The sequence below is a fragment of the Eleginops maclovinus genome, chromosome 3 (assembly GCF_036324505.1).
Source record: "Eleginops maclovinus isolate JMC-PN-2008 ecotype Puerto Natales chromosome 3, JC_Emac_rtc_rv5, whole genome shotgun sequence".
Classification (NCBI taxonomy): domain Eukaryota; kingdom Metazoa; phylum Chordata; class Actinopteri; order Perciformes; family Eleginopidae; genus Eleginops; species Eleginops maclovinus.
The window spans coordinates 4,574,158-4,596,204 of NC_086351.1; the positions used below are offsets into that span (position 1 = coordinate 4,574,158).

General features: G+C 40.4%; 1 protein-coding gene across 5 annotated transcripts in view; it reads left to right on the forward strand.

The window, feature by feature from the left end:
• The first annotated feature begins 3,981 nt into the window (after positions 1–3,981).
• The window catches only part of arhgef1b (Rho guanine nucleotide exchange factor (GEF) 1b), a 42,265-nt gene continuing 24,199 nt past the window's right edge, over positions 3,982–22,047 (forward strand). For 2 of the 5 annotated variants that reach the window (XM_063879831.1, XM_063879832.1), the window contains exons 1-4: positions 4,091–4,145; positions 16,348–16,416; positions 20,983–21,066; positions 21,655–21,768. In XM_063879831.1, coding sequence (XP_063735901.1) covers positions 16,390–16,416; positions 20,983–21,066; positions 21,655–21,768 — 225 coding nt within the window. In that variant the 5' untranslated portion in view covers positions 4,091–4,145; positions 16,348–16,389. Of the gene's footprint in view, positions 4,146–16,347; positions 16,417–20,979; positions 21,067–21,654; positions 21,769–22,047 lie in introns of all 5 variants that reach the window. The other 3 variants (XM_063879835.1, XM_063879833.1, XM_063879834.1) reach the window with 3 other exon arrangements.

Genomic DNA, 22,047 nt, shown 5'->3' on the forward strand with positions numbered 1-22,047 from the left:
TTAAAATCCATATTTCTTATAGTGTTAACTGTAATAGTCCGTGAATATTTATTTTGTCCTGTGGTTTCAGTATTTCCTGCACATTTTTCTAAAAAAGAAAAGGAAAGAAAAAGAGAGCATTTCGGGGGAGCTGGACCAACCTAGAAATTTGTATGAATATTTCAGTGTATATATTTTATTATGGTGTACATTACATTTAATTATTATTCACTATGATAAGATTTAGCTGTATTGTTGTGATTTAATTCAGTATTTAAACATGTTGGAAGAATTATAAGCTTAGGTGTATCAAAGTTTAAATTATTAACAGCAGAGGATCTGCACTCTGAAGATGTTTTTCTATGATGAGGACAGAGATCACACTGGGAATGGCCTCTGATTTTCTCGACCCCAATTAATTGTGCCCTTTGGTCATTTTTGCCCAGCGTACGAACCCTTTGGGTACAAAAACATGCCGGTAGACTTATTTTTATAGTTAGCATTCACCCAGTGTAACTGTACTGTAATTAGTCAAAAGTGAATAATATTGGTCTTCTTTTTTAAATCCTCCCCCGAAAATCTGTTTTGATTATTTTTCAATCAGTGCTTTTTTGTCAATGCCAGCAGCAGGGCAATTGGTTTTGCTTGAGGACATAAAAAAAAAGAGAATACTTTTTATGTTTGCAGATCTAATGACCAACATGCTTTCTCCGGCCCCGTTTCTCCGCACAGAGTGAACGCTAAACCATATTGTACAGCTTCATAACCTTTATAGCCTATGGTTTGTCAAACAGTGGCGGTTAGTTGTGAAAGCTCTATTGTAAAGTTAATGTAAAGCTCTATGTTTTTGAGTTGCTACAGGAAAAAGGCCTCCAGTCCCAGTGCACTGACTAACAGCTGTAAATACTGTTTCCTTTGTGTGTGTATGTGTGTGTACACATCCAACAATGACAATGCAGTGGTTTTACCTGTCACCTCTCTTTGTTTTACTGTAAAGAGGAAAAATGGAAAGTGCAAAAAAGAAGAAAAAGATTAATATCTTCAAAAGCAATAAACATTATTCTGAATAGTGGACTGTTGACTGTGAGTTTGTTGAAATTAAGACATTGTGTGACGTCGAGCATCAAAGTGAGCGTCACATTTCTATCATCAAGGTGTGAATTTCAGTTATGCCAGTGAACAAAACCATGATCGACAGAGACGTCTTCCTTCAGACACCACAGTGTATTTTGCAATAAGGGGGTTTTGATTTACCGGTAATGGCGACAACCGTGATAAAAACAACAAAATATTGATACTGATTATTACTAATGAAAATACCCATATGATACAATTGACAATAATCCAGGGTCAAGCCTCTCCCTTCACCTCCTTTCACTTTATTTTGAGGCTAATTCATTCATAAAAAAGAGACAAAATGCATGAATGATAAAATGGACTTCTCATTATTATTTAAAAGTACAAAAATGCAATTCAATTCAAAATATTTTTTTCTCAAGATATCTCAATCATACTGCATCACAAAAAAATGTATTTGACATTCTTGTATTGAAGACGTGATAATGTAACAACCCCATGTGAAATGTATGTCTGTTATACATTTATAAAGTATACTATAAACAATTCTAATTCACAACGTGACCAGATGTGATCTAAGTTTTCTAATCGTGCTTAGTTTTGAAGACAAAAACAGAGTTATTAATAAATGCTTGAAGTAATCAGAGCATCACGGTAAAAATAATGTTTGGATTTTAATGTCAATGATGTTGTGGGTTTTTTTACAACTTGATCCTAATTTGTTTGATTCATATCTTGGATTTATTCTCTTACTTTCACTACAACAACCATTTGGTTAAAAAAAACACACGTTATTTTTTTCCTTAATGAAAAATATAGTATTACAGTCTCAACCATCCAGTAAGACAAGTACAAGGACACCTGTAGAAAGTGTAATCGCAGTTAAGAAACTCAATTGATGACTTATATTTGATAACTATTACATTTGTATGGAGCCCTAAGCAATATAGTGACCAAAAACTGTGAAATTGTTTCGTTTTTTCAATAGTTCCTGATAAATTTGACCCAAAAAAGGATATTTTTCCTTTTTCTTGACCTCTCACCAGTAATCTGGAAATGACTATTGAATGTCCAAGTTGTGAATCAGCCTGTGAAAATATTTGGCAAGTCATAACGTGGCTGATGAACAAATCTTCCCATAAAAAGGTGGGAGGATTAATGACATGATGAATGATATCTCACCGATTTCCAGTTTTAACTTAAAGGGCACATCAGAGCTGTGTGTACAACCTCCCAGTTAATGAAATAACCTTATGACCTCAAATATCTACAATATCTTATTCCTGCAATCTAAAAATCACAGAATGGAAGCCACTCAGAATGTGTGAATAAACTAAGGTTATGACCATGATACAATCAACGAGAAGTAAACGGAGGATGAGTCTAACAGGAAGTGACAGGGTCCTCATTATACTGCGGTTCTTTCTCAGCCCAACGGCCATTCCTGTCTCCTGTTAACCCTTCGCCTCAGAATGATCAAAGGTTCGAGTCCTTACTACACGCCTGAGTAGAGGGAAATCACATAATGAATTCTACAGAACTGTGTCAACCTGTAATGCAATATCCAAGAAAATACACATTAACCCAGAATACAATTTATTTCAAGACAAAAAAAAGGGAATATCTACAATTCACTTTATATACTCAAGGCTTTACTAAACAGACAAGCAGTCAGTGGTGGAATTTATATTAGTACATTTACACAAGTACTGTGCTTCATTACAATGTGTAGGTCCATTGTATGCTGCTTTACTTTAATGCACTACATATTTAACTTTTAATGCACAACATAGACGTTTTTGATTGCTAGGTACTTTGCAGATTCAGATATGATTAATACAAAACATAAATCAACCAATAAATCATGAGATATTATTATAGGTTAAGCTACCCAGCAGTGTAAATAATGATTCAAATCAGTTCCACCTTTACTATCTGTAACATTAAATTAATGATCACAATTATACATCACTATGTATAATCCCATAATATTATTACACTTCTGAAATGTGATACTACAAGTACATTGAATACCTTGTTAAACAATGCATGATTTTACTTGTAACAGAGTATGTGTACACTGTAGTAATGCTACTTACTTAAATATCTATATCTAATATCTGAGTCCTCGGATGCATGCTGCTTTAATTAAGTAAATATACAGATGTGAAAGGGTTAGGGTTATGTGATTGTGTCTCCACAAGGTGGCGCAATGTGGCTAGAATAAAAGTAAGGTAATTTATGAGCAGGTAAAAAGTTTGAAGTACTTTGTATGTGAAATAATAGCTGTAATTTAACTACACGCATGCCCTTTGTGGTATGTAATGTATCACTGGTTTTACAGTGGTGTGTGCCTTTTTGTTTTGGGTAAATAAAGGCTCTATATTAAGGTAGATAAACTGTAAAAAGGAAACATTTAATGCAAGTTTAGGAGGGGGGAAAAATACTTTATTTATGAAGAAAACATGTTTTTCTGTTCGCTGCAAGCATCTTAGCTATCAATAATACTGATAAGTGCGATTTATGCAATAGGTTTTGTCTGAGATTACGTAACAAATAGTCTAATAATTATCAAAGAATCAGTAAAATGTGAGACAGTAGTTAAGAAAAGTGTTGAAAAGTGCAAATAACATTCACAACACTTTATCTAATATCTAATAAAGACTAACAGGTCATTTTTACAAAATAAAAGCCTTGTAAAATACTAAATATCACCCTTATAAAATATTTATACTCAGTTTTGCATAGAGTGGGGACTGAATGGGGACGAGTTACCGTGTAACACAGTGCGGAAACAAGCCGTGTTAGGTTCTACTTTTTTTTTAACTTTGACAGTCGAGCCTTAAAAGCACATATACTTACATTTCGTCTGTTTTTATGTATCATCTACACATTGTGCTAAATAATAATAATAAACGTTAAATCGTTGTATTGTATTCCGCCGTCTGTTGACCATCCTGAGCTTTTTTTTTTTTTTTTTTTTTTAATGTGTACTTCCGCGTGCAATGTTTTTTTCCCACTGACACACGGCAACTTTCGAACAGGAAACCTATTAGACGCGTCGACTGTCTCTTTCTCTGCATTCACCAGTGAGTATATTCATTCTAACACTAAAACCGACGAACATAAGGAAGAGTTTGGACCTTTTTTGAAGCTGTGTTTGGTGATTTGAAAAGTGGTGATGGGGGTTTGTTTTAACCGAGAGAAACGGGTTTATGCCTCCGCTCACAGGCGGGCTGCAGACGGGAGGAATGTTGTGCTCGGCTGGCTGTGCGCATATCTCCTCTGTGGGCTGAAACACGGTCCGAAACCGGATTTATTTCAACACAGTGGGGAAATTAATGCAGAAAAAATTGTATATTATTGTGTACTCGGACGCAGTTGTGTGTGTATAACTTCAGGTAGCCGAGTTGGCCATGTAGGATTTTACTACTTGACTAGTTTCGGCCATATCAAACTACTAATCACTTTAATATTCCCAAAGGTGGTTCTAGTGTGTCATTTGAGTTCATAGCTAGTGGCCTTGGACATTGTATCTTCTTTGCAAGAGTATCCTGCAGACATTTATCATAGAAGTACTGTTTCTCACAAGAAACACACAGCTGAATAATATGATCAATGCAAGTGTTTTCCTTGTTAAGTTAGGTTTTTCAGCTTTTTCCCATTTGTGTAGCACACCACTGTGATTACAGAAGCTTATTTGGGTAATCAGCGCCATATCCTCTTATTTATTTGTCAACATTGTGATTTGCACAACCTGAAAGGAGGCCATGTATGACAAGAGTCCCTCCCTTTTTTTCTTTCCCCCCTCCTCTTTTCCTATACCGCCCGTCTGATCAGCCTATATACAGAGTCCAGACAGAGTTCAGTAATTAGTGTCTGCATATAATTGATTACCCATGATGATTTTGCCATGTGGAACAGAGGACATTTCCAGCGCTTAAAAGGCAGAAGTTTCCTGCGCCCACAGGAAACTGCAATTACTGTGCATGTAGAGTGGCATTCATTATCTCACTGCAGTCATTAACTAAAGATAGGAGGCAGGAACAGTGTGGGCTGAGCCTGCCAGTAGGCTGTCAAGTTTTCATTAATTACTTCTCAGAAAACACCTTTTTAAAAGGTTGCCAGGCCAGTTTGACTTATTTGTGCCTCTGAGACTTTCCCTTTGCGTTGTTATTAAGCATTAGATCTCATTCTTCCAGGGACTTCCGATAACGAGTTGATTTTGTAATGATCAGACGTTGCTGCTTGTGTGTGTGTGTGTGTGTGTGTGTGTTAAGGGTGTTGCAGCAGGCGAGGAGACTGTGACGCGTTCCCAGCCAGACGTTGCACCCCAGAGGCCCCATGTGAAGCAGGGCCCTGCCATTTCCTGTTACGCTCTGCTAGACTCGAGGAGCCCTGCACTTGCCGTCTCTTTCTCCCGCTCTCCCCACGTCTTACAAGTGCAGGCTTGTCTGGAGCCCAAAGGCTAACTTCTCTTCCTTTTTAAAGGAATGTTGGCTTTTTAATCAGAGTCTCTGTGCCGCTCTCTCCCTCCCTGTCTCCCTCACTCTCTCTCTATTGTTATAAGCCAACGCAAACTCACCCACATCCACTGCCTCTCAGAGGGTAGGAAGATAAGCTGGGATAAGGTTTGAGCGAGGCGTCGTTGTTAGCCTCAATGAGAGATACCTAGCAACTGAAATGACAGGTAATGGCACCCGGTGTGGAACAGCCAGGGGGTGTCCTGAGGGCCTGGAGCTGTGTTGCAGGCAAGCTAATAATTTACTGTAGTCAGGCTCGGACTTCAAAGGGAACACAGGTATTCTTCTCTGGCTGCAGTTACTTTGACACACAGGCAGCAGATAATGAGACAGAGCGCACTGAGCTGCTCTTGTTCTCTCTGCAGGTCTGCACTGACATCTACTGATTCCTCCTGAAGGAGTGAAGTTACAAAAGTGTGTGTGTGTGTGTGTGTGTGTGTGTGTGTGTGTGTGTGTGTGTGTGTGTGTGTGTGTGTGTGTGTGTGTGTGTGTGTGTGTGTGTGTGTGTGTGTGTGTGTGTGTGTGTGTGTGTGTGGAGCGCACAGGAAGGTGGTTATGCTGTGTTGCGCCTGTGACACAACTGTACCTGAAACCGCAGCTAATCTCAGCATTGAGCGAGTGTGTCGTGTGTTTCTGCAAAGTTTGCATTCATCTTCCATGGATACATATCGTATATCAAGTGAGATAAGGGACTAGGGCTGGGCTATATGAAGAAATGTATGTCTCCCCCACGCCTCAATATAGGTATTTTGTGAGGATATTGTAGGGTTGAGTATTGATTTCACAAAACATTGATGTACGGTTGAGTATTGAGAGAAAAAAATAGAGAATTCTGATAAAAAAAACATCCGGACTGTGGATTTAATGACTACATCGGTAAAGGCATATAATAGAACAGCTGAAAAAGTGTGCTCAATTTGGAAAATGACCTCACTTTACTGTAATGCAGCCGTTAAAACCATGAAAAGACAAAACAACACACACATTTAGGACATTATCAAGTCTCATATCAATATATTGCCCAGCCCTGCAAAACAGATGACAACAGGGAGACATTTTTCTGTGTTGTGAATCATTAAGCAGCATATCAGTTTGTGTTGGTGTGTTTGTTAACATTGATTTGCCCGATATTCACTGGATTATTAACCTTTATTTTGAATCTTTATTATTATATTTTGTCATACAATACACCGGCATAAAAAGACAAAACAATACTTTAGTTTGTTCTGCCTCGGGTCCTGTTGTTGTTCTTGCTGGATCCCTGTCACGCTGTGAATGGAGCCATCATTAATGTTATCAGTAGCACCTGTGCTCTTTCTACCTGGATGAGTCAACCCACCTGCTGTGAAACGGACCAGATACTGAAACAAGCTGAGGCGGCGTCTGAAATCACGCTCTGACTCTCACAGACACTAATAGTTTACCCTGTAGCAAATTCTAAATGACTACTACACTCATTATAATATTTAAGCTTCACGAGTGACAGGTATTCATGTAAAATGCGGTGACTAACATGGGATTGAAAATGTAGTAATTTCCTTAATGGACGATACCATTCAGAATTGAGACACTCGAAAAAAATGGCGGACGGTTCGGTTCATGTTCTCCAAACACTTTATAGTAAATAGGAAATAATTGCTCCTGAAATGTAAGATTAAATATATTTTGTAAATGGTCTGCAAACGCCTCGAAGGGAATTCTTTGTTTACTTCTGTAACATACTGACATCATTGTGTAACACTCGCACTTCTACTGGCTAGCGCTCCAACACATTGTACATGATAGGCTAAGGGGCGGGACATCTTTAAGTGCTTGACCAATCACCATAGAGCCGGCCAGATAACAATCAGAGCAGACTGGGCTTTAGACAGAGGGTGAGGCAGTATGAGAAAAATAAAGAGCTTTTTGAACATTAAAGCATGGAGACATGTCACAGTAGAGAAACAAAATGCAAATATGAAATAGAAAATGTGCATATCATGTTCCCTTTTTAAATAAAACAAATTGTACAGCTCTGCTGCAGCATTAAGTAGTACCACAAAATAGAAGTACTCTGACTTACAAGTGTACATCTGGTGGATTACCCTTTTAAAAATGCACACAGCTGTTCTGACACATGGTAATAATGTAAGCCAAACATTGATTATTGTGTTCATGTGTACAGCTCACACATAGGCCCCACTGTTCAGAAGTCATATGGTATGCACTCGTTCTCAGCACAATGATTTTTAAGTGACATAATCTTACACAGGCAGCTCACTGTAGTCATCTCTCTGCTGTCATTCAGGACGGCTTCACACACAGCAGTCAAACTACACCCTGCTAGTAGTGTGTGTGATCATCTGTGTGCGTGTGAGCATGTGTGAAACATGTGCAGCCAAGCTCAGCTCTCAAACTTCATGATAAGAGGATTTTGGCCAAGTATAACCTGGCTGCAGCAGCTTGTTCCTCACAATATTCATTTTAAATTCACACCTTTTGAGCATTTTCATCGGTAATAGGCAATAAATACAATTCTTCTGTTAGGTAAAATACTTATTTATAGAGTTCAACAAGTAGTGTTCTGATTTAAAGGGTATTAAAAAGACATTGCGAAGCCAATTTGTTCAAATATGTTGAATGTTTTGCCACAAACGTGAAATAGGAAAAATGTGCTTATTATATTGGATTATATATTGGAATACATGTTTGTTTTTGATTATGTGGTGTATGGGACAGTCAATCTAGTTAGTGCATATGTTAAATGGATTCTATTAACTCCATTTCTTTAATTATGGATATTAATATGGATTTATTTTATTTTGTTTTTTCACTGAGTGGTTTTTTTCATTTCATCTCACTGTCAGACATTATGAAAATGGAAAGAGTAACATACATCTGTCCAAGTGTGAGTCAGAGGGGCTGGCTGGAAAGAGAGAGTGTGTGTGTGTGTGTGTGTGTGTGTGTGTGTGTGTGTGTGTGTGTGTGTGTGTGTGTGTGTGTGTGTGTGTGTGTGTGTGTGTGTGTGTGTGTGTGTGTGTGACAGTGTGTGTGACAGTGTGTGTGTGACAGTGTGTGTGTGACAGAGGAAACAGAGAATGAGCTCTTTCATTTGAGGGTCACGGTGGAAAAAAGCTCGACTCGACTCCATAGATGATGTTTACTCTTCAGGAGTGAAAGATGGGGGGTCTGCGGGGTGAAAGGTCCTCCAGTCTGAGGCGAGTGTTTCTGCAGACAGTGGGCCGACTGTGTGTTAGCACTCAGGCCGCTACAAACAAATACAGTTCTTGTTTTTGTCATGTCATAAATATCGTAACACTGAGAATATATGATGAAGACATCTTTGACACGTTAACTGGTTTTACGTGAAGGAAGTTAAGCCTGAAGTGGATGTCCCTTGAGTCAGTGTTTGTTTGGGAAGAAGAGAACAAGTTTAAAATCTAGGTGTGGAGTTGTGATTATGCCCTTTCCTCCTTTCCTGCTGTAGGCTAGTGTCGCGAGGCTACGTTAGCCACAATTAGCATAGCAAACCAGAATCTCCTGCCTTGTAGGTTGTGTAGGCTTCACATTTTGAGAGGGAAGCATGTGTTGAATAGAAATGATGACAGGGCTGGATTTGTTACCTTGAATATCCATTTAAGAAGGTGTTATAGAAGGGCATTTCTATCAGTGGAGTATCCTTTTACTTTTTGTTTTGTATATTTTGGCTGTAGGCTCTCAAACAGGGAAGATATGAGCTCTTTTGTTTGTGTTAGCTTGATCGCTAATCATCGTTTGAGTCATTATTTCAAGATTTAAGATATCAGATTGATCATTACAGAGAACTGCCTGAGGGAGAAAAAAGATTGCATTATGACTTTTATTAAAAGGTCTATTGTGAGGGATTGGGAAGAATGCTGCATAGCTGGATCCCAAACTACTGGCATGAGGTTAGCATCAGGAACCAAGGTGTGCATGTGTGCAAGTACAGAGGCATTTTTGGCCTGAGATACTTTGATTCTGGGCAGGCTAAATTCCTTCCAAAAATATTCAGTATCGGCTTGTTGTTGCTGCAGGTTTGTTTGGTTTCATGTTTAAAAATCAGCAGCGAATGAGCGCTGAACATAGCTAAACAATCAACAGACTTGTTGCAGTTTTTGTCACAAAATGTCAATCAGATGGTTCTGTCCTCAGCAATTACTGACACACACGCGCACACACACACACACACACACACACACACACACACACACACACACACACACACACACACACACACACACACACACACACACACACACACACACACACACACACACACACACACACACACACACACACACACACATGGAAGCATTTAGCCTGCAAAGCTGGAGGTTTACTGTGAGCTGCCAATCCATGCCAGTCGATTGGCCCCGGCCTATCAACTGTTTCCATGAAGCCAATGACCTCTACATGGGGACATGGGGGAGAGAGTAGGGGGTAGTGGAAGGGAGGACAGAAAGGGTGGGTTTTGGTTGGGGGGGATGGGCAGTTTGTTGGGGCAAGAGTGTACTTTGGCTCTGAACGACGACATCAGACTAAAAACGATTGTGTTAGGATTCTTTGAATTTGTATTTCTGTGTGCACGAAGAAGGGAGGAGGCTCAGCTTGGTAGTCGGGGTTTCCTTGTGTAGAAAAACATCAAATCAAAAAACAAAATCAAACTCTCGCTGAGGCACCAGTTAGCCAATCGCATGTAGGGATAAATCCAATGGAGGCGAGAGGGCAGTTTACTCTCTGTTCAACGATCCAAAAGCACCAGGAACAAGACTTTCCCTCGTAGAAAAACACAGGATAGGCCCAAAGCTGCATTCAAAATAAAATACAAACATCTACCTAATTAACTGTGGATTATAAATCAATGAATAGCTGCAATACTCCGTTATAAAAACATAGTCCTTTTCGTTGACTAATCTCTCTTCCACCTTTCTACCCTTAAATACTAAGTGTGTCTTTTATTTTGAAGGCACTACTCACCTATTGCCCAAAGCTGCCTTCAAAATAAAAGCAAAACAACCATTCAAATTAACTTTACACTAAATGATGATTAAATAACTTTATACAAAAACAGCCAAGACTACTGGGTAATATACATCTTTGAATAGCTTGCTGAACATCCTGCTAACAATGCTTGGAAGTATTGTGCTCAGATTTGGGGGGTGGGGGTTGGGATTGTTCGGCATCATTAAAAGGAAAAAGGGAGCAATGTCTGCTCGACTGAAATCAGAAGAAGAGAAGGTCAAACATTCTCCGCAGCGTTAGTATCAAAAATAAAAATCACATCAAGAAAAGGTCATTGTGGGAAAGTAAGAGGCACGTCATTGATGCTAAAAGTCCTTTTTGAAATCGGAACCAGGAGGGATCCAACAATATGATTTGTTTGGACTTTTCGCTGAACAACAGGGCAAAGAAAGAGCCTGCCTGTGTTTCCCTTGCGCTGTTGGCCATAATCTTATTTTAGCCACTACGTAATGGTTGTTAAATTACATAATTGGCCCTTGTCTGCCGGCCATGAATTCGCCGGCTGTCTCGCAGCAGTCGTACAAGGGGCCGCTTTATTTTAAGCTAAAGGTGGAGGAGATGGAGAAAGGGAGGTTAAAAGAGAGAGAAATGGGGAAATGAAACAAGATGTAGCGACTTGTAGAGGCTGGATCGAGACAGAAAAAAGGATGTGGTTGACGAAAAGAAGAGTAAAACAGCCTTTTTTCCCCACCTTCACCACAGATGAGCCTCTTTCTCTGATGTCACTTACCCCGTGTACACGCACTCTCTTGCAGTTTACCCTCTCCTCTGTTGTTTGCTTACTGTCAGCGCCGTGACGAGACTTCTGTGATGTTCAGACCTCCGTTCTGTTGCCCTTTTACCCGACTCGGCTCATGGGTAGACATTCACAAGGCCTTTGTTATCTTGAAACATCTTATCTCCATAAGAGCCTTATCTTTAATCGCGTCGGTGTTTGTAGACTCATTGAAGATTCATGTGCTGTCACGGCTAATCTGGTCACGAGTAGTAACGTCTTTTCACGCTTTCGATAAATTGGGGGACTTGCTTAAGACTTAAAGGTTGAAATGTCCCAACTTTTAATCACTATTTGTCAAGCACCCTCCATAACGCCAACGTTAAGCTCCACGATTCTCTGTAACACAGACTTCTAGTTTTAGAGATTGTTGATTTAACATTTGAAAGTCTTAAGCCAAATCCACAATAGCCCAGAACACTTCATTGGGGTTAATTCCTCTGATTTCCTCTAAGCAGCATCCCAACATGGTAGCCCTCCCCGTGATGTGATAACTGAACATCATGTCTAAATAAGTTGAGTGTACCCTTTGTAAGCCAGCATGTGTCTGCTTTTACTCACTTGTGATTAATTTCTTTAGGTCACACAATACTTGTAGCCCCAACAAAATGCCAGATTAGATTTTATCATTTAAAGCCACCTCATGCGGTGTTCACCAAACAAGTTAAGTCTTATTTTGTGTATATTTATAGGTTAAACATCCCCCCCAAAAAACGCTAATTACACTTACTCACTGGGCCTAGACACTCAATGTTTTATCTTAAATTTTTAGCCTTTTTATAGTCTGTTTCTTATTTCTACCTTTTATTGTAATCACTATTACGTATTAAACATGTCTTTTAGCAAACCTTAAGGTCATGTACTTCTGCATTTCACTGCTCATATTTTGAGTGTATGTCACAAATAAAACACTTTTCTCTTGAATCTTTTTATTCTGTAATGTACTATTCGCCCATGATTTTATGCATTTCCAGTCATGTGGAGGCACATGCATCTGGCCTATAGCTTTTTCTTTATCGCACTGAGTTAGCTTGGCATATTACACCTCAGGTCTCAGACTACAGTATATCAGCAGCTCACACATCTTTTAAAAAATAATCTCCGTCCATACCTATAGGCCTTAAAACGCATTATGACAATCACATGACCATTCACATACGTTCATATGTGTAGGGAGGATTCTCTGCTCTGAAATGAGTTGCCTCCTGCTGTGTAGGGTTTGTAATTGTATGTTATATTTTATTGTTTGATTTCTTATATTTTTGAACAATTCTTATGAATGTAAAGCACTAGGTGACCTTGCAAATACTGAAGAGGAAGAACAGCAAATTGCTTGCTTCCTGCTCATGTAGGCAGTGAATATATCTTTGTCCTCAAAAGCTTTCTGCCCATTTGGACTGTATCGAAATACAAACAACAACTAAAACGGTGCCATTGGCGTCTCAGTAACTCGCTTATCTGGGGTTTGAAAACACTGGCGTAGAGTGGACACTAGCTAAACAAAGCAAAATGTATGCGTCTTTAAATCCTCTGATGATTGTGAGAACACTGCTGTGTTAGCTGGTCAGCGATAGTGAGGAAATGTCGATGGTGGATGGAGGAGGACTCAGCAGTTTCCTCATGGGCGGAGGTGGTTTCGCAGATCCTAAAAATGTCTCGTAACCTAAGAAGGAAGGACAAATATAATTTGATCATTTTTATACACTCTTTCAGATTAAGCTGTAGAAAAGGAGAGGATGGCTTTTATCTTAAACTTAAAGGAACACATATTTATATTTGAGACCCATGAGCTTTTGAAACAAAAACATATAAATGGGATGTAGCCTCACAGAAAACCCTCCCACCACCCTGTATTCATTAACACACACACACACACACACACACGCACACACACTTTCTGTGCATGTGCATTTCCTTCCAGTTATATAAAAATAACTGTGTGACAACATGCATATTAACTATAAAACACTTCACACACACACACACACACACACACACACACACACACACACACTCACACTCTAGAGATGCCTCTGGGTCTGTTTTCACAGAGGTGCTAGTTCTCTGTTAGCTCTGCCAGCTGCAGCCCAAACCGTTTGGTCCGCTCTCAGGTGAAGGTCTGTGCTCACACAGTCTCTGGATGCCTCTTTATGCTTGCTAGATTTTCCAGACTTTCTCACGCTTATGTTTCGTAAGCCTGTCCCTTTTTTCTTTCCACTGTTACTGCCTTGTTCTTCATTTCCTGCTGCAGTGTGTCCCCTCTTTTAATTTCTTCTCCACGCTCCTCCCTCCTCCTCTCTAGGCCCCTTGCTTCTTTTTTTCTCTGTTTAGTCTATAGGGTTCACATAGGCTAGGACTTACAGCCAGAGTCACCTCGTAGAAGTTAATGCATGCAGCACAGTTCAACTACAATAATAAGTTCGGGTTAATCCATTAAGCTTGAGAAGTTCTGTGAAAGCTTAATCTTGGGTTTGTTCCTTCCCTGCGGTGTGTTTTAAGGCCAAAATCTTACTTTCAGAACATAGGGACCTCTATGTAAAGATTTCGCTTCTTTTGGCTAGCGCTCCAACACGTTGTGCATGACAGGCTAAGGCGCAACACAGCTCTAGGCGGTTGACCAATCACAACAGAGCCGGCCAGCTAACCAATCACAGCAGACTGGGCTCTGGTTTCAGACAGAGGGTGAAAAGACGTGCTGCAGCACAGGCAGTGTGATAAAAATAAAGAGCTTTTTGAACATTAAAGCATGGAGACATGTCACAGTGCCTCTAGGCACAAAATACAAATATGAATCTTAAAATGAGCAGAATATGGCCCCTTTAAAAACAAAAGTCGAGATAAAAGTAGCCAAAAACCATCATGACGATGTCATATTCAGAGTAGAAATGTTTTTAAAAGTTCCTCATTTTTTGAATCTCTGGGTTTAATGTGTGCTGTGCGCTAACTTCCTCTTCTGGTTCCCATGTGAACTTAGATACCAGCGGCTCAGGAGAAGTGTCGGATGCGGTTTTGTCTGTAATATTTCTAACTGAAACACTTGTGGGCTCTTACTTTCAACCTTTATCACTTTCTACCTTTTCTATACTTCTCTCCGTCTGTCTTGCTTTTCTGTTTCCCTCTCCTTTATTTCATCTGATACAAGAAATGCCTCTGATAGCTTCCTGAGGAAATTACACCCACTTCCTGTCTGTGTTCCTCCCCATTTGCCACCTTCCCCCCTGGTTTTTCCTCTTCTTCTCCTGTTCTGCTCAGCCCTCAGGGAGCAGATCTGCTGGTAGGAATCTCCCTGGTCTGTGCTAATGAGGCTGTGGCCTGATGAGAGATCCAGATAAACGCTAGCTAGTGCGCTATTTCTGAACCCTGGTCTCATAGCGAGTGGAGGACAGGACGCAGCCCATTGTGACCAAGTGTAAGAGGAGAACAGTGACCTGTGTTTATACATCTGCTGCCAGGTGCTTGTAGGAAGTGTGAATGAGTGCTAATGTTAGTGTTTAAATACAGGAGGATAGGTGCTCCGTGTTCCCCAGGGAAGCTTTGGAATAGCACTGCACAATAAGTCAGAATTATGTCAAAATTGAAGTATGGATAAGCGCATAATCAAAATGCATGAAGCCAAATATTTATTCAGAACTAGATTTGTGTTCAAATGTCATTTTTTAAAGAACTATTGTGGAGCTGTACAGATGTTTGTCTGTGGTTTTCTGGTACAGATTTCATACAAAACAAAGATCATTTTAATATTTTCATTGATAATGATAATAAGGATGCAAAATGATCCAAAATTGCAATTGCAACATCAGTCCTAATTTACATAATGGTACTTTCATGCATTTAATCCGTTTACCACCAACTAAGAAACATCCTGCTTTGGACAAATGAGTCAAACATAAAGCCACTTTATGAGTAATAGATTATAGGATCCCAGCTTGTCTTACATACAGGAATGATGAATGAGTAGGTGTTGTTTTCAGCTCCTACAAATCTCACGGTCAGGTGTGATATGCAGTTATTTCCCCTCATCACAGTGTCTTAATTCAGACTACCTCTCACATACATTCTGCTTAAAGAGTAGATTAAAACACCAGAGTGAGAATCAGGGTTTCACTGCCATCTCTGGTTGAAGTTTAGAGCCTGTTTGACCTCTAACTACACCCAGCGCCACTCCTGGGTGTGGCTGTGTGTAGTCAGAAGTGGGCTCTAGGTTGGAGACATCTTGCGTCCATTAGTTCTATAAAAATATATTTGCCATGAACAGAGTTTAGCTTAGGGACATACCTATAATCTTTTACTGCATAATTTAACTTTTTAGTGGGGAAAACAACATAACAGACACACATTATTATACAAGCAGAGTGTTTCTCATGTACAATATTGGCTTGCCTTCAACTGGAACTCACTTGTTTATATTTCACCTGTAGCTGAAGAATGTGTGTATATTATATACTGTAATAATGTACACTTTGCCTCTCCCAGTGGTGAGCAGTTCAGAACATGTGATCATTTTAACAGCACAATAGTGAGGAAAACGCTCTTGGCCTTGTTTTCTATGTCACTGTACTGTACTTTTGAACCAGCTTTTGTATTGATACCTCTCTTTAATGATTTGTTTCTAAATACCACCTTTTTCCATTTCAAAATGATTATTTTAAGCCTTTATTGAATAGCACTGCTGCAGCAAAGTGCCACGGGTCGATTGTTTTCACCCGGGCTGCTGAGGTAAGGTCTACGTTTTAGTACCAGGTGAAGACATCCTACATACCTCTGTTAATGATATCTTCAACTGTGGGGTTAAACATCTGGACAGTCTCCTGACTGGAGATGAAGCTGGTGCATCAACAAATTAGCTCACTTTTGGCAGAACGACTCGCTGATGAACTTGTAGTGGTGTCGATGCATGTTTTAAGCTCTGTATCATTTGACCTGCTCCACTGAACGTCTCACCCTCTGACAGCCATCGTCATGTTATTGCAGGAGTTTGATTGACAGGTGTGACCCAACTTCGTGGTTTGCAGAATGGACCATGAAGATGCCCACTTCGGGGTGAGGCCACAACTCGACTCGTCCGCTGGTCTCGGCATGAAGGAGTTCAACTAAAAACTGCTAATTGTTTTAAGAGGTTTCACAATGGAAGAGGGTTTTGCATAAGAGATGATGTAACGGTGACTCAGTAACTGTTACACTGCGGGGTAACTTCATGACTGGTGGAAATATGACATGCTAAACTGTGCTGCTACTTATTCAAGAAACAGGTGCTGGATTTTTCCTCAGCTTATGTACAGTATTACAGCTTGGCCTGGTCGGAGATGGACAGGAATGCAAAGACCAGTTGTCATGAAACACACACACCCACACACACACACACACGCGCGCGCTCACCGGCAGCTCCCCACAATCACATAGGAATGAGCCCCCTCCCACATACGTGCTCAGTCTTAACCCACACACACACAAAGGCACGTACGCTTGATGGCTATCATTGGATTGATGCCACCTGACACTTAGTTAGTACTGGAATGTGATGGGGGGGGGGCAGCTGCTGACTCACAGGAGCTGCCGCCATGATCTGGGCACCTCTGGGCCGCTCTGTTCAAATCCTGCACACTCGTGTTTTTATTTCTAAATCAGCCGTGTTTTTGTAGGGCTCTCGCAGTCAGGGGATTAGAGAGTGGTGCGGGAATGAGTCTTAAAATCCAGAAATGAGTTAACATTTTACAACCCGAAGAGGATTTGAAGTCAGCAACTATCCGTTACTGTCCGAGGCTTTTACGTGTCATAAAAATGATTTTGCCACACCTGCAGGAACCTTGCAGATTGCGAGCTCATGGAGTGGTGCGGGAATGAGTCATTTAAAGTGGAACTCAGTCAGCATTTCATATTACTTCGTCTCCAAGTCAACAGTTTTTTTCAACGTGTTTTTAGTTGGAGGCCTGAAATAAGTTATCACAAGCTTAAGAGGAGTTAACGTTTGGTTTTTGCGAACTAAAATACATCCGTTTTCTCTCCAGTTTTGAATTTCAAAATAAGACCACTAAATATCATTATGCCGGACATTAGCCACGGTGACCTGAAGTCATGTGACCGTGATGTAGTTCATTTCTAGCCTCAAGTTATTTATTATTCTAGTTATTTGGAAATGATCCTGCTCATCCAAACATGTACATCTCAAACGTTTGACAGAAATTATTATCTGGAATATTCCAAATCCCATTTGACTAATCCCAATGGTTTTTTGTCGAGGGACCCCTTGGGATGTTATCTTCCGGGTCGGCCTACACAAATGTGTCATCGCTGCACCACTCTATGCCAGCTCCCATGTACTAATCGCGTGATGGGAATAGGGTCTGGTTACTGTTGGAGCTCACAGACTGTCTCCATCTGTTGTCTGAACTGTGCCATATGCTGGAATGTACCACTTGGCTCCGGTGTCTCCGCAGAGGAGGCTCCCACCGCTGCCCCTCTTTCCTCTCGTGCTCTTTAAACGCAGAGCGGGGTTGACCTTCCCTACTTCCCTCGGAGTAACCGCAATAAGCTTCCCCCTGACTGCTTCAATTTGTCTGTCCAGAGCAGAAGCATGTATTACAGTCGCTCTGATATCAAAAGAGACGCAACGATAACGAGCGATCAGCTTCAGCATCTCCTGTAGTGAGGAGGATGACATTATGATATCAGTGTGCAACATAGTTGGAATATTACGAGTCAGCTTTCACAATCATTTTACAAGCATCTACATACCCAACAAGGAATTAAAAGCCAGTTTAATGTGTACGCTTCAATTATTGAAATGAAGGAAATAACCTGCTAAATCAAACATAAATTGGGGCCGTATTCACTATTTTGCACTGACATTTCAAAGATGGTATTGGACATTTGCTGTTTTACATACACAAAATAATAAATGCATATTCCAAACCATAGAGAGAATATTTCTTTCTAATTTATTTTAAGTTTAAGTTTTCATTTTGTTGAACATGCCCAACTTTACTGTCAGAAAAACGAGTAAATATTTCTCATATGACGTAAAAGTGAAAGCATGTCATCTTTCCACCAGGACATGTAGTCTGTTATAGTTGTTGTCATGGGGACATATCTTTGTGTTGGTAAGAGGGTGCTGGATGTGTCACTTTTGCGAGTAGCTCGGTGGTTGGGTATGTGTGTGTGAAAAAGGGGGAGGTGTGTCCCTGTGTGTGTTTGTGTCCATGCAGATGTCGGTCCATGGCCCTGACTCTGTGTTTGGCTAACCCCTCCCACGCATGTTTCTCCAGCAGCGGCCTTTCTCCACCCCGCAGCCCACTGCGTACGACCATGAATGAACACATTCTCTCCCTCTTTTGTCTCTTTATCAGAACTCACCTTGACCTCCCAGCGCCACTGTACACAAACCCGAATCGAAACATGCACACACTCATTTCCTTCTTTAGCTCAGACCACTAAATGAATGTTCAGTTCTTACTTAACAATAATAAACCCTGCATAACCACACATGCACATGTGTATTTACTTACAGTTATTCTGTGAACATCTGCAAAAACACCAGTTTATTTTCTCTGACATAGATTTTCATCAAATCTATCAACATATCAGACACCGTTAGTAATTCTTAAACAACTTTTGAGTCTTTTTACATTATTCAATGGTGGAAACAAGCACAGAGAACATGTTGTACACACTTGTTTAAGAGATACTAAGTAAGGCTGAGTGATATGCATAAAGCTTTTATTCCAGCATATGTCATTGTATGTCAGATGATTGATTTTATTCATAGATTTTTATTAAAATGCAGCTATTTTAGATAGTTAAGACAGAAGGATGGCCAAGTAAAATGTATGAAACATCTGACAAAGGTTATTTATTCTATTCACACAACAACCCAATAAATACAACTATATTAAAAGTCCCTTCTGCTCAAAATGTGCTTCATACATGGAGCCAGAAATATAAAAGATTTTGCTACCACAGTTTTAAAAAGTTTGGCAAGATCTCTGACGGCTGGTTTTGTATTGTCCTGTTTTTTATGCAAGTAATAATAATACACTTTATTCATTAACAATATTGGGGCTCTACTAAACCAAAATAGACATCCATAAAAGAACCGGGCTTCAAACAAGGTGCCTAATAACAAAAGTACAAACTAATAAAGAACTAAATGAACTATAAAACAGGGTATTGTATACGATCTATAGTACAGAGGACACAGACTCTTCTCAGATGGGTTTTAGAAGCTTATTATTGGGTCTTTAACCTTGATTCTGGAGGGACTGCTGGAGGATCTCAGGTTTCATGAAGGCTGTTACGGTCCTATCGCTCAGCACTGATGACCTTCAGGTACTCAGTACCATCACTCATACAGTATATGGAAATGAAACCATGATGTGTATGGAATATTCATAGCTCTGAATCTATAAAATAACCCAGAAAAAAAAGTTTCTCAAGGCTTATTTCTTTCCCCCGCTGGGACTACCGGACTCACTTTTTCCTCCCATTACTTTTGACTCACTCTCGCACCTCTTCAGCTCTGACTCTCCCCCTGCCCTCTGTACTCCCTCAGCAGTGGACAATGGTAAATGTTGTACAGTGACTCCGTCTGCCTTTTGATGTGTGTGTGTGTGTGTGTGTGTGTGTGTGTGTGTGTGTGTGTGTGTGTGTGTGTGTGTGTGTGTGTGTGTGTGTGTGTGTGTGTGTGTGTGTGTGTGTGTGTGTGTGTGTGTGTGTGTGTGTGTGTGTGTGTGTGTGTGTGTGTGTGTGTGTGTGTGTGTGTGTGTGTTTGGGTGTTCCCTGGTAGCGGCGCTGGGTCTGCGGCCTTCACAGAACTCAATACAAGAGCTAGTTTGTTTGTTTTAGGTGTGTTTGTTTATGGGTGCAGGGGGGAAGTGGTGTGGGGGACAATTGGTCACTCGTTCCAATGTATTTTGCACCCAATTCATGTATTTCAAAAGCAAGGATTGCAAAAATGTTCTTGTTTTTCAGATATGTTCCTTTTTTTGACACGGAGGTTTTATGTCACGGCAGCTAGCGGAGCGTTTGAACACAACACTAGTCAGAAAAGTAATTTCCAGAGGCAAAAACTGGCCAAACTTTAAGGAAAACTCACATTTTGTAATGCTATTTGCAATGATTGTTACACACGTAATTCCCCATTGATTTTATACAACAGGACAAATACAACATTCCTCTATTTTAATACAATTCTCAGTTTTTAATTACCTTTTTTTTTATCCCATTATTTATCAGTGTCCCTTCTCCAGTAGCCACATGTTTTTATCCATGAGAGAGAAACTTTACCTGTAGCTGCTTCTTTTTATTTCTTTGCCTTACTTTGCTCATACAGTTTAAAAAGGCACCCTAATCAGGAGTCTCCCTCTCTGTCGAGGAAGGCGTGATCGGATGCTGGAAAATTTTCCTGCTTTCCGCTTGAAGTGACTTCTCACTGGGAAAGTTCACTGTGTCCAAAACCTTAATCTGTCTTTATGTCTGGCTCGGCTCAGCGGGAGCTCAGGACGTCAAACAGGAAGCCCAGCAGTTCAAAGTATGGCCCGTAATGTTAGCTAATTGTCTCGTTTTCTTCCCCTCTTCCCTCTCCCTCCCTCCCTCCCTCTTTCTGCAAAGCAGGGCGAGTTTGGGGCTCAGTGCTCTAACCCAGCCATGAGCATCATCGGGGCTGAGGATGAGGATTTCGAGAATGATCTGAATGATGTGAGTAAAAAAACAAGTTACACGGGACAACTATTGCTGATAATGTAAACATGTAATGAGAAAAGAGATGTGAGGCCTGGTGTAGATCCCACAGGTCGGAATGATCCCTCATTTAATGCCAGGCAGAAACAAACACTTGTATAATGACTTAGTATATAAACATGTCCATTTCTTTGAGATCACAAACATATGCTTCACACTCATTTAACACGGAGCTGATATAAACTTTGAAAAATGCAGCTTTCTTTCATTTCACCCAGTACCATTGTGATCCAAACAGGTTTAACTGTTGGCCACTGTGAGAGGAAGTGCTCCTCTGTCTCAGTTCCTCTACACAGTTGGCACAGATCGCTCCTCTTTTGGCCATGTTTTCTTATCTGTGCCTGTTTCGAAGGCCAGGCACTCAGTGTGTACTTTGTTAACACGTTCCTGTGTTTAACATCAGTCCCTGTGCTCAGGTGGTGTGATTTAACGGCCAGATAACAATACATTTGACTCTGTATCTTAGCTTTTGTGTTGCTATAAGTGAGGAAGTTTAGTTATAGTTATAGTTTAGTTGACTCACATTGATCGGTTTCTGTTTCTCAGGTGACGGACGACCAGTGCACACACTTCAACAACATCGAACTGTTGAAGGTCCGGCCAACCCACCTGCTGGTCTTCATGCAACATGTCATCCTACAGTTTGAACCTGCCCCCCTGGTGAGGACTACACCACCCATAATGCATCACCCTCTACATACAGGATGTGTTTCACGGGCACATTTTTACTGTCATCCATTAACCACACGGTCTGTGTAATGGCTTTCAAAACACTTAACGCTTAATGCATGTTAGTGTGCTTTTGGGCTCCCAGGTTGCTTTCTCTGCACTGTGTATACACGATGTTGCAGTGTGCCTGTTGGTACACTACTGATGAAACAACAAATATTATATAGCTGTTGTTTCACAACGCGATGGACAGGAAATTATTCCTTGACA